At 42.6% G+C, this 13,416-nt stretch overlaps 1 protein-coding gene across 1 annotated transcript; it reads left to right on the top strand.

Annotated features, from left to right (window-relative positions):
- Positions 1-10,966: 10,966 nt before the first annotated feature.
- Positions 10,967-13,381, top strand: LOC121618982 (methyltransferase-like protein 7A). Its single transcript, XM_041954652.1, has 2 exons — positions 10,967-11,531; positions 12,769-13,381. The coding sequence occupies exons 1-2, from the start codon at positions 11,037-11,039 to the stop codon at positions 13,000-13,002; spliced, it is 729 nt and encodes a 242-aa protein (XP_041810586.1). The 5' UTR covers positions 10,967-11,036; the 3' UTR covers positions 13,003-13,381.
- The last annotated feature ends 35 nt before the right edge of the window (positions 13,382-13,416 follow it).

Raw genomic sequence — 13,416 nt, 5'->3', positions numbered from 1 at the left:
CGGCACAACCCAATTTTACACGTAAAAAGGCGAAATTATTTACAGCAACAACAAAAAAAAGAGGAACTAAAGCGGCCGCAGGACTACACCACACCCGTATATATGATGTCTAGCGACAGAGATCCATAGTCTCCATATGATGCAGGTTCATAAACTCACAATATGATGGGGAAATGTGCTTTTTTTAATAGGAGAGACTGCGTGAAAATACCAGAAAAGGGGCTGCCGCGGCCCCTTCGAGGACTGCCAAACTAAAGACGCACCTTCCTCCTCACGCAATACAGTCTCCAAAGAGAAGGCGAGAGGGAGGGGGCGCAGAGGTGGAGCGGGGGGGGAATCAAACTATCATAGTTATAAAATGGTAGCGAGAAAACAGCTTCCTCTAACGATTTAGCAGGCGACGCATTATTCGCGCACTTGAAGCATTCAGGCTGGAGAGTGTCGCCAGTCAGAAGTTTGATCTCACTTCTGCATCTCATATGCGTATGTTTCACATCCTGACACACTGAAATGTCATTCCATCCAGCGGCAGGCCAACACCCCAAATAACCAGCTGTCTCCCTGCCCTCAGCCGCAGCGCATCACAAACCCACGGTTTCCCCCCTTCAGAAAATCACATCTGCTTTACTTCTGATGCCCCGCATACATGTTTGTCCATGTACTGGCAAGGAGCCCTCCACAGACGCGAGGAAAAGATGCTGAGAGAGGGACCGCTCTGCGGCACTGGGATGCAGTCAGTCGACAAAGTGGGACTGCGATCCATCCCGCGACACAAAATACCAGACAAAGCAGAAAACAGATTGTCTACTTACTTTTTCTCGCATTAACAGAAATCCAGACAGCTGTCACTGAACTGCAGATGTAGAAAAGAGTCGAGAGTAACTGCGGCTGTCGCCATATTGTTGCTGCTATCTTCCTTCCCAGTGCGTGCGGCTACCCTGCATAATTGATGACTCTCAGCAAATTGTTAGGGAGTGTCGGTAAATGCCTTTAGTTTCAATAACGGACAAGAGACCGCAGCATCGTAAGCAGAAAAAAAAAAAAACACTGTGCATGGTTCATGAAATAACAGTCACAGTCAGATATTGTGGCTGCGATTAGTGTTGAGATTGGGATCGTATTTGTTTTAATCCCGATCTGATATGAAAATAACTTCAAGCCTAGCATTACATAAAATTTGTAGAGTCAGACCTGGAAGTTCTAAGACATGTTTAAGACAACTACAAGCTCATAGTGGGAGTTTATATAACCTTTAAAACACAAGGCAGTGGCACCTTAACATCCACATGATGTTGATATGGGTTTACAAATCTAAGTTTGACACCAGATCCGTGAACTGGTTTGTGCTTGCAGCTCTTGGTGGATTACCAAACATAACTCAGCTGCAATGTTATTGTTATTTCTCATGAAAACGACTTAAGTAGTTAAGTCTATTTGCATTTTTTATTCTTAAGTAAAGCTAGCCTAGTTACATGGACCTACAAATCAATCACAATGTGTGACTTTCAAGGTAGAAAACTCGATATGCACGGTATTAGAACCCTGAACCTACAGCAGCAGAACGGTTCATTCATCAGATTCTCACTTGTGATTCTCCTGCTGTGACATATCAAAATGTCTTCAGCAAAAAAGGTCTATTACTGTGACTGAGAACCACACTGCATAGACCCAGTGACCAACGCTTTAAATTATTCTGCATGAATATTCAAAGCGTGGTATAACAGTCTTAGAAACCTTGCCACTGGAACCACATATGCTAAACCCCTGCCGACAACAAACTGAGCCACATTGTGGTATTTTCCTGACACATAAGAGGTCTGATGTCAGCACAAAACAATAGATATTGAGGTTGTGAGCCAGCCCAGTATCAGGACTGTTTGAGAAATCGTCACCAACTTGACTCTATTAGATTCCTGTACATGGACACAGAGAGAAGAGCGAGAAATTTTGCATAGACAGGTGGTTGGGGTGGAAGTATGGGTCCAACACAGAAGACCTGTGTTCGACTCCCATTGGTACCAACCCAAAAATGTTTGTCAGCAAGTATATGTATATTTATTATTGCAAACTTGACCACAGAATGAGAAAAAGGTGAACATGATGCAGGCAGGTAAGATACTTGAGTGTCAAGAAAAGAATGGAATATTTGTTTCCATGTACACGAATCCTATAGATTACATTTTGTGACTATTACAGAAATTACTTTCATACCACTTGAATTTCTTATTCATCGTTGTTTCCAACTTTTAATGGTTACACAGGCAGTAATATGGTTGAAATAGTTCTCAAATCAAACACAAATCTACTTGTACTATTTAGTGCTGAGGAAGCAAAAGCAGTATCTGACACTGGAACAAGTCATGCCTTAGTTCTCGAACCTTGCTTTAATCGACACAGTGCACTCAGACAGACAGCACAGAATTATATATGAGTCATTTAACAGACTGGGTGTCTAACTATATGCAATTTTTTACTGTGTCTGTTGTACCACAAATGTCCCATGATGTGTAGTAGGAGAAATGTTTGTGCATCACAATCACATGCACACACTGCTCACATTCAGTCATTGAAAGAAATCTTTTTTGATATAATGTGACCTTTTGTCTTAGGCCTTCACCCTTCAAAACACGGTGCTGGAGGATTTCATAATGGAAGTGTTTTGAATGTGACCCAACAATGTCTCTATCTGGTGGAATTTTGAAGAACTGCAGCTACAGGGGGCTACAGGGGGCTATGGGAAATCAAATGGTTGGCATGCGTTTTCATTCTTTCAGCTACTTTTCAGTTTAGCATTTCAGTTCATTTCAATATTGTGAGTATATGAAATATTTAAGAATATAATCCCATTCCCATGAAGTCTTTACATAATGTGCTATAGAAGAAACAGAGACTTTAGACATGAAGTCAGACTGGGATTGTCTCTAGACTGACCAAGGTTGAGCGAGGGAGAGGGGCTTCTAGGCTATAGCATTGTACCACCATGACCTGATGGTACAATAGGTGGTTGAAAAAATGAATGGAAAGTATTCCGAACCAATATGTTTTACCTTTACAAGACAATGGAATCAGGGATAAGGACTAACTGTTGGATTTGGCAAATGCATCTCAAAAAGACTTTTACACCTCAATTAACAGCAGAGTCACTATACAAAACTCTACAGGAATCAAGGAATGGCCAAATGAACAGAACTAGGTTACAGTACAGCATAGTTACTGATCATCCATACGTAAGTTGTTTTTGGCTCTGTACTTTTGTGTTTGCAATGAAATAAAGACTAAAGAGCATGCGGTCGTCGTGTTGAGTTTGTGTTTTGTCCACTGCTGTTCTTTTATGTCCAGAATGAACTGCCAAACTAAACTTTTAAATCTACTTGGAAGAGAACAGCAAAAATGTTGACAATCAGGTCAGCAAAGATACAGAAACTTTATCTGCAAACAAAGACTATGATACGGTCGAAAGCTCCAGAACAATCCAGTAAGCAGACCTTGAAGTGAGATTATTGTGTTAAGTGACAATGAGGTTTAAGTGTCAACTTTCAGCCTTAATGTGAAAGTGTCAATAGTCATATCAGATGAACAATGTAGTAACTGTAGTCTTTTTTAGACATAGTCCCCCAGTCTTATGTAGGTAACCAGATCATACAGGATTCATTAAAGTTAATTTAAACACGAGATACTTGTGCTCAAAAAGAGGATTCATTCTCAGTGAAGAACCTTGGAGCTCTAATCTGCCTCTATAACTGCCAAAGAGCAGTGATTCCTAACACGTCTCTGGGGGTCATCAGGTGGAAACCTCCCTTCAACAGTGTTTCGCCTACTTAGTCCCACTACACCTCCAGGAGGTTAGGCAGTGAACTCTGGCGTCCCAGAGTCACCCCCCCTAGTGCCAGTTCACACTGCTCCTACACAATCCAAACAGCACCGCCACGTTCAACTGACCCAGAGATGCTCCAGGTAGTGGCCAGTACCGATGCTACCATTTAACTATTGCTAATGCTAATGCTAACCGCTAGGAAGAACAGAAGAAGACAATACAGTTCCGATGCTACCATTTAGCTAATGTTACGTGCTAACCGCTACCTGCTAAGAGGAACAGAAGAAGACAATAAAGCTAGATTCACCTATACTGTTAATGTTAATTGCTAGCTACCAATACTAACTGCTAAGATACTATCATACTCTCACCGCTTTAGCTATTGTTAGCTGCTACAATGCTACCACAGGCCTAGATGCCACATGTAACTGCCGATTGCCACACTACCATCATCTACCCCTGCCTCTCACCAACTGCACCAAGAAAAAGCGGGGTGGGAATACAAACCCTGGTTCGGGTAGGGGATAGAAAATAAAGAGGTAGAGTCAAAAGATGGAAGTAGGGATTGGATACAGACCCTTGTTCGGGTAGGGGGTGGAAAATTTAGAGGGTGCTGGAGGTGGAGGCCTAAACCACAGACTAGATTTAACAGCCTCTTCTAACATTTCCTTCAAGAAGCAGCAAACCCTACCATTTCCTTCAAAAAGCAAACAGAGCAGGAAAACAAACCCTAACATTTCCTTCAAGAAGCAAACAAAACAGGAAAACAACCAAAAAGATCAAAAAACAAGCCAACTCTGTATCTTACCACGCAAACTCACCTGAACAGGCCGCATGGTCCCAAAGAGAGACTCTAGCTGGCCACACCCCCACCTTATCTAAACTTCCTGGTTCTCTTCCTTGGCAGAGCGAGAAGATGGGGCGGGGAAAGCAGAGCAGAGGAGAGGTGTCTTGTTAAGACTTTAACCTCTTCTCTTGCCGGGTTAGGCATGCATGTCCCCCCCCCCCCCCCCCCCCCCCCCCCTCACCGTCCCTATTTCACCCCCCAACTACTATTATTTCTCCTGATCCATATCCACTGACTAGACCTAGCAGCCTCATCTGACATCTCCCTCACTGTCTTCCTTAAATTTTGCCCATGCACTCCCAGCTCCCTCAACAGTGAAACAGCTGACCCTGCAACAAAACCTCTACACCCCACTTCAACCGGACAGACCCTGGTCTTCCATCCCCTCTGCTCAGATTCTGTCTTTAAATCTGCATACTTAGTCTTCTTCCTTTCATAAGCTGCCTCCACTGAATTTTCCCAAGGGACTGTTAACTCAATAAAATACACAGTCTTTTTACTCATGGACCATAAGACAATGTCCGGCCTCAGATTACTATAAACTATTTCCTGGGGCACAACTAGCTTTCCTCCCAAGTCGACCTGCATTTGCCAATCATCAGCCCCTACCAGGCAGCCACCTACCTGCTTTCTCCCTGACTTAGCAGCTCTATTTTTCTCCCCCTCTCGAACAAACTGCACATCTAACCTCTCCTTTCTAGAACTTCCAGTATTCACCTGCTTCCTTCTCTCCTCAATGCCTGCGGCTAAGCTTCTCAGCACCTGATTATGCCGCCATGTATACCGGCCTTGTGATAAGCTAATTCTACAACCTGACAAAATGTGCTTTAAACTTGCTGTACCTGAGCAGAGTGGGCACGATTGATCGCCCTGTACCCAGAGACTTAGGTTCTGCGGGGTTGGCAACACATCGTATGTCGCCCCTATCAGAAATTTAATACGGCCTTCCTCCATATTCCACAGGTCCCTCCAACTAAGTTTCCTCTTCTCAACACCTTCCCAATTCAACCATTGTCCCTGTTTGGCTTGACCAACTGCTTTTGCCCCCCTTAACAACTCCTCCTGCCTACGCACCTGTTCCACTACAAGCTTTCTTTTCTCCTTTAGACCTGCTTTATTCCACACTGGTTTGCCTGGGCCAAGCCCCAAGCCTCCCCGGCCAAATTGAACATTTCCTACTATTTCTGCATGCCTAAGAGCTGCCTCTGCCTCCTGCACTGCTGCCCTTGGGTTCCATTTCCTCCCCCCAGAAGGATTCGGAACCACATTGCTAACTAACATGTCCTTACTCCCAGATAATAAAAGTTCTGTCCTAACCTTAGTGCATTTAAACTCCTCTGTTAGACTGGATACTGGCAGCTGAAGCATTCCTTTCCCATACAAAGCTACATTGCTTAAGCACCTGGGAGCACCCAACCATTTTCTAATATAAGAGCTAACTAGCCTTTCCATTCTCTCTGCTACAGATAATGGGACTTCATATACTGACATTGGCCACATTAACCTAGGATACAAGCCAAACTGCAAGCACCACAACCTCAGTTTTCCTGGGAGCCCTGATTTATCTATTCTCTCCAGCCCTTCTGCAACATCCTTTCTAAATTGCACAACCTGTTCAACATCATTCAGGTCCACATTGTACCACCGTCCTAGACTCTTAACTGATTTCTCCCTAATTGTTGGGATTTCCTCACCATCTATAGCGAACTTTCTATCACTTACTTTCCCTCTGTATATTGAAATACTCCTTGACTTACTAGGCTTAATCTTCATACTAGCCCACTTGAGATTCTGATTGACTTTATCTAACAACCTCCTTGTACATGGCACTGTTGAAGTTAGCAGTGTCATATCATCCATATAAGCCCTAATTGGTGGAAGACGCATTCCATTCTGCCGTCTCTCTCCACCTACGACCCACTTGGAAGCCCTAATAATTACCTCCATAGCCATTGTGAAAGCTAGCGGGGACACTGTACATCCTGCCATAATACCAACCTCCAATCTTTGCCAGCCTGTTGTGAGCTCTGCGATACTTGCACACAGTCTGATGTCTTGGAAATATGCTTTCACCAAGTTAACAACTATCTCCGGCACTTTAAAGTAGTCAAAGGAACTCCAAATAAGGTTATGTGGCACTGACCCAAACGCATTAGCCAGATCTAAAAATACAACATTCAAGTCTCTTTTCTCCCTCTTAGCTGTCTGAATCTGATGCCAAATCATGCTAGTATGCTCTAAGCATCCCGCAAATCCTGGTATCCCTGCTTTTTGCACTGTCGTATCTATCATACCATTCCTTTCTAAGTATTTAGCCAGCCTCTGTGCTACGATACTAAAGAAAATCTTTCCCTCAACATTTAGGAGAGAAATCATCCGAAACTGGCTAAGGTCCGATGACTCCTTCTCCTTAGGGATGAAGACACCTCCTGCCCTGCGCCATGCTCTTGGAATACTTTGTTTCTCCCAAACTATTCTCAGGTATCTCCATAGTGTCCTTAAGATGCCAGGTGCACTCTTATAGACACGGTAGGGGACTCCATTAGGCCCTGGGGCCGAAGAAGCCTTTGCACGCCTAACCACCTCCACCACTTCTCTCCACCTAGGTGGGCTCACATCCATCTCCTGCTCCACTTCCCCTAATGGTGGCATGTCAGGTGGAAGACCTATGTTCCTATTCTCCTTTGAATCTGAATACGTCGACTTCAAATACTGTTCAATCTCTGATTTCGTTGCCTTAAGTTGCCCTCCTTTTTCTTGATTAAACAAGCCTTTCACAAAATTAAAGGGGTTCCTAAAAAATGCTGACCTTGCACGTTCCTTCTTCTTTCTCTTCTCCCTAAGGTGTTCTGCCCTTCTGAGTACTGCTAACCTGCTTCTCAGTTCCTCCTGCAACACCTTAATGCCCTCCCTTTCTTCTTCTGTCGCCTTCCTCCACTGCTTTCTTAACTGCCTCCTTTCCTTTACTAACTTCTCTATTTCTCTTTGCCGCCTAGACTTGCCGACCTGCACCCTCTCGCCTTTCCTTTTGACAAGCACGCCAAATCTCTCTCGACCATAGGAGTAGATCACATCTCCAATTTTATCCAATTTCTCCACTACATCTCCTCTAAGCCTGCTTAATATGACTGATAAATCTCTATCAACTGCCTCCCACTCTTTGCTATCATTAGCCCTCGGCCACCTAACTCTAGCTTTCTGCTCCATGCTTCTCTCCTTGGCTGGCCTGTTGACCTCAACACCAACTGCATCCCCTCTCCATACCTCCTCCTCTCCAGGGATAGTGTTACTGATATCCTGCGAACTGTGGGTTTCTACCTGTCGCTGGACTTCATCCGACTGATTCGACTGACTTCTCAAGAAATACTGGTCGATGCGGCCACTCTGCCCTTCCACCGCTAAACACTTCCTCCTTCCCTGATGGGTTCTAAGGCCTCGGATTGATGTTATTTTCTGCCAGCCACATGGGCAAACTTGAAGCTTCTTATCCTCTGCTGCACAACTTTTGCTCTCCTTAGTTGCCTTCCCTGTCACCTGAGTACTGCTACCTCTGGCCCTAAGAGATGGGTCCGTGCCCCCATCCCTCACTGAGTCATGTATCCAAGGCATAGTCATATCCGTTATCCTGTTCGTTACCATGCAATCCACCTGTGAGTCATCTTCCACCCCTGCTCTCGCTGACTCTTGGGGTATTTTCCTTATATTGGTTGTAGCTAAGTCTGGTTGTAGCAAGGTTAAGGCTTGCCACTGCTGCCATGGGTTGCTAGCCCAAACCAGCACCTGTGGGGTCTTTTCCCTCCTGTCAGCTGTCTTTCCAAGCAGTCACATGGTCTTTCCCTTGTTGTCAGCTGCTCTATTCACAACAGTCACTAGCCAAGCTAGTTGTGAGTTAATTTAAACACGAGATACTTGTGCTCAAAAAGAGGATTCATTCTCAGTGAAGAACCTTGGAGCTCTAATCTGCCTCTATACCTGCCAAAGAGCAGTGATTCCTAACACGTCTCTGGGGGTCATCAGGTGGAAACCTCCCTTCAACAGTGTTTCGCCTACTTAGTCCCACTACACCTCCAGGAGGTATTAAAATAAACCTAATATATATAGTCATCATTTTTAAGACTTGCTTGAAAACTTTTTGCTGTCAATTACTGTCTTCAGTGTATGACCCACAGAGGTACTGTGCTGCAGCCAGCTTCACTTCTTGTTTGTTTCAGGGAATGTTTGCTTTCAGTCTGGTCTCCAGCAAGTCAAACAGAATCTCAGGTGACTGATTTGACCAATCAAGAGCAATCCATTATTTGGCCCTTAAAAACCATTGGCTGTATGTGTGTAAGTTCACGTGCATTAAATTGCATGAACTATATCTAAAAAGAGGTACAAGTCTACCATGGTTAACCAAGTAAGGGTGTGAAAGCACTCAAATATTGAATTATATGTAATAAATAACTATGTAATGGTTTGCTTGTAATGACAAACACACCAATAATTAGCACCAAATTCTTCTGCCTTTTTTATCTGTTTTACCTTGATGTTGGATGGTTGGTTCATTCTCAGAGCCCTTATTTACCCCAGCAACAGAAAGCAGATCTTTCCAGCTGTTTCAACAGAAAGTACAGTAGTTAGCAACTAATGCTAACAACCACTGTGACTTTTTCTTGAAAATTAAGCAGCTAGTTAACAGTTATTGGGTATCAGGCTATGAAAAGCAAAATGAGATAAAAGCAACATCTCTAGTTGTGAATACATGTCAGTGGATGTACTCTTCCCTCCTCCGATGCTGTTGTCATGTTGTGTGCAACATATACATAGATACATACATACATACAAACATACATAGGTGGTGTGGCGCGCACCTGGATGACTAGTTTAATCTGACACTTGAAGTCTGAATGGATGAGGAGCATCGTTTGTACCTATTTCACCACAGTGCATGAAAATGTCACAAATGAAACTGGAATGTATGTCCAACAGCAAAACCATCAATTTGTTAAAAGCAAAGAAAAAAAAACACAAGAAAAAGACCTTGGAACTTCAACAGAAAGGAAGGGAGGAGGAGGGAAATGCCTCAGCATCCAGACAACCCCAACAAAGAGACAGAGGTCACGGGCAAAGTCTTTTCAGAGAGGGAGGAACATCTCGGCATACTATACAGAGAAATTCATATTCAAGTCAACTCAGACCTTCAACGTTGTTTAATGTCATATTTTTAAACTGTGATCGGTCATCATTGATTGAATATAGCAGAATAAATTCAGACATTCAAATAACGCATTCAGCATTCATTATTATAATGAAAATGAAATAAAATGATAGACCTCAAACCTGAACTATGAAAATGTGCTGAGCATCAACCTTTCTGTGTAACTGTGATCTATACAGGATTCCTATAGGTGCATTCACCTCATAAACCATGACACACCCCTCTACCCCACATGAAAGTACATAAGCTGCATTAAATAATAAAAGAAAAACGATATGGGTGATTCTGGCGCTGTGTTACTTGGTATCAGATCAAACCAAATGTTGGTCATCTGTGTCACCCGCCTCTCCCCCACCTCTAGCCTTTGTAACTTAATGTTGCTGTTGCTGAACCTCAGCCTAAGCTTATTGAGTAGCTAGTTATTCTGCCCACAAGTGACAAAAATTAAAATAGTTAATAATTAATAGTCTGAACTTGAACCTCATAATGTTAGTGGCCACTCCATTTAAAAAATAAATGCACTGGATAGAGAGCTAACACAATAAAGTGTTTAAAGCTAGCTAGCATCTGTTGCTTAACGCTATGTGCTATACACTAAGATGGGCCAACAAAAATGCTAAACACTTAGCATTAAGGAAATAACATTTAGCTACACTTTGTTAAACCTACCTACAGCAATCATTTTAGAATAGAAAAATAAGGTGTGTGTGTGTGTGTGTGTGTGTGTTTGTGTGTGTGTGTGTGTGTCAGTAAGTTACACACCATATGTATTAGTAGGCTTGAACTGTGACCGCTAAACGATTTCATCCTGTTTCCAACAACTGATAAGTTAACTTCAGTCACATCGAATTCGGTCTATTAGCTTAACCAAACTAGAATGGTTTCAATGGTGACACCAGTTAAAAGGTGTAAAAAGATAACATATTAGGACTGCCAATAATAGGTACCGAATTGGTAATGACCGAAGGCATTTAATTAATCGCTTAACCATTTATTACATTCATAACGAGGGCATAGGAAGCAGTTGCAGCACGTATGTACCTGGCAACCTTTATTTTGAAATGTTTGACCGGACTTCCTGTTTTGGCTCGTCCCTAGTCACTACTAAGCTAGCTTGGTAGACCCAACGGTTTATTTTAACGCTCAGCTGGGAGCGACGATAGACAGGATCCGCAAAAATGACTTTGATGATGCGATTTTGCGCTGTAGTCGTCCATGTGATAGTCTTGCCCTTACATTTGATCAAAGCGGTCGGTCTGTATAAAATGTACAGACGTGTTTTTCCGTTTTGTTTAAATCGTATGGCTGTAAAGTACAACAAGAAAATGTACGACAAGAAGAAAGAGCTGTTTCTCAGCCTGCCCGAGTTCAACAAGCCCGGTGGGCAGCTCACTCTTCTTGAGATCGGCTGCGGCACGGGCGCAAATTTCGAGTTTTATCCGCGTGGTTGCAGGGTGATCTGCACTGACCCGAACCCCCATTTTCAGAGTTATCTGACGAGCAGCATGGGCAAGAATGACCATCTCGTGTATGAGAAGTTTGTGGTGGCATCGGGTGAGGACATGGGGTCAGTCGAGGACGACTCGGTGGACGTTGTTGTCTCCACCCTGGTGCTCTGCTCTGTCGACAGCCCTGCGCAAACTCTGCGTGAGGCCCACCGCATACTGAGACCAGTAAGTCATCTGTGGCTCGCGAAATAATGATAAATACATGAATAAATGTGCAGCCTGTCTGTTGCTGGTGCTGCTGTGCTGACAGTTGCTGTACTGCAGTGAAACTTCAGCATTAATCATTAACTTAACACCCAAATTTGAATTATTCATTTAAAGTCCAAGAATATTTAACAAAAGTCTGAGATGAAACAGTAAATTATCTGGACTGATAACATAATGTTATATTATTATATAGCCAGTGTTAGTTTATTGTAGTTATGTCAGCATAAACCAGAATACAGTTGAACAAAAGAATTAGTTGTGAACTATGAAATTATCAGCAACTATTTTGTTTAGGTTTGAGTATTTTTTTTATTTGTATTTTTTTAGAAGAGAGGAAAAGTCCAAATTCTTTGATTCCAGCTTCTTCCATGTGAAGAAGTCCTGCTTCTTAACTCCTCTACGACAGAAAAGTAAATATCTCGAGATTGTGGACAAAAAAAGACACTTGAGGAGGTCATCTCGGTCTTTGGGAAACACTGATCGATATATTTCCGACCATTTCCTGAAATTTTATAGCGCAAACAACCAATGGATTGTCATTGGACAATAAAAATGTTCATTAATTATAGGTGTAAGCACATACCAATGTCACTGATAAGAAACAAAAAAATAACATACATCAATGTCAGAGTGCAAGTCCAAAGTCCAGTGGGAAATGTAAAACATCCCACTCATGCTCACAGCAGTTGTTCATTTATGTTATTCAACTATAATACCAAAAATCAACATTTGTATGAACTTCAGAAATCCATTGTGCGCTGCAGTCTGAGATTATGAAATGAAACTAAATATGCTGAAAAGACAAAACCTCGTGTTTGTGTATGTTAGTGAGGTGTCTTCCTTCTGTTAGCCTTTAATCGACAAGTTACAGATTGTTGTCAAACTTGAAAAGGAATAAAATGACTGGAATTCATTTGCTATAACATGCTGATGCTGATAGACTTCTATTAATCATACGCTGCTGCTACCTTTGACCTGTGTGTCAACAGTACATATCTGAAACAAGATGCCAGCCGCGTGTCATCAGTCAGGTGAAAATAATTATCAGTTTCTGACAGTAGGCCTCAAAGGAACCATGACATGTAACAAAAATATATCCATTATAAAATATGAGGAAAGTGTGGAAACATGACTAACATGCATGAGGTGGAGTGGGTACATGTTGAAATTTGCATCACGAGTGTTTGCTGTGCAGGGTGGGGCCTTCTTCTTCCTGGAGCATGTTTCGGCGGACCCCTCGAGTTGGACGTACTTCTTCCAGTACGTTCTCCGGCCCATTTGGCAATACTTCGGCGATGGATGCAGGATCACCCAGGAGACATGGAAGCATTTGCAGTCAGCCGGATTCTCCCAGCTCAAACTGAGACACATCGAAGCGCCTTTCATCTTTGTAATCAAGCCGCACATCGTGGGCTATGCTGTAAAGTAGATTCTGTCTGTCGTCAGCCCGCCTCATAACCGCTGTGTGAACATGCTAAGCACTAAACACCTTTCCTCTGTGATATGATTGATCACCAGTGATAGAGATAGCACCACTCACTTTGATACTAATTTTATTTTTGTATTGGGAAAAAATTACCTGTCTTTGTATTTATTAAGACAAATTATTTTAACACACTGGATGAAAATCTTACAGACAGCACGTGATACAAATTTTGCATGCAGTTTAAATATATTTGTGTTTCTGTCATTTTCTGATAATTATGAATCAGTAGGATAGTAATCAGTAGGATGCTTTTTTACCTTTTGTGACCGTTTGTTTGCTGTTAGTGAGCTGGTTGTGTGAACGATTAAAGAGTTGAATCCTGTTGCATGACTTTTCTTTCCACCTGAACGCGCACTG

This window comes from Chelmon rostratus, chromosome 2 (assembly GCF_017976325.1).
Source record: "Chelmon rostratus isolate fCheRos1 chromosome 2, fCheRos1.pri, whole genome shotgun sequence".
Lineage (NCBI taxonomy): Eukaryota > Metazoa > Chordata > Actinopteri > Chaetodontiformes > Chaetodontidae > Chelmon > Chelmon rostratus.
Note: the sequence above shows the minus strand (reverse complement) of the source record. Positions and strands in the feature narration are given on the sequence as shown.

Coding starts and splice junctions, on each gene's coding strand:
- LOC121618982 (XM_041954652.1), top strand. CDS start 11,037: ATGACTTTGATGATGCGATTTTGCGCTGTAGTCGTCCATGTGATAGTC. Junction 11,532..12,768: donor CCCACCGCATACTGAGACCA/GTAAGTCATCTG, acceptor TTTGCTGTGCAG/GGTGGGGCCTTCTTCTTCCT.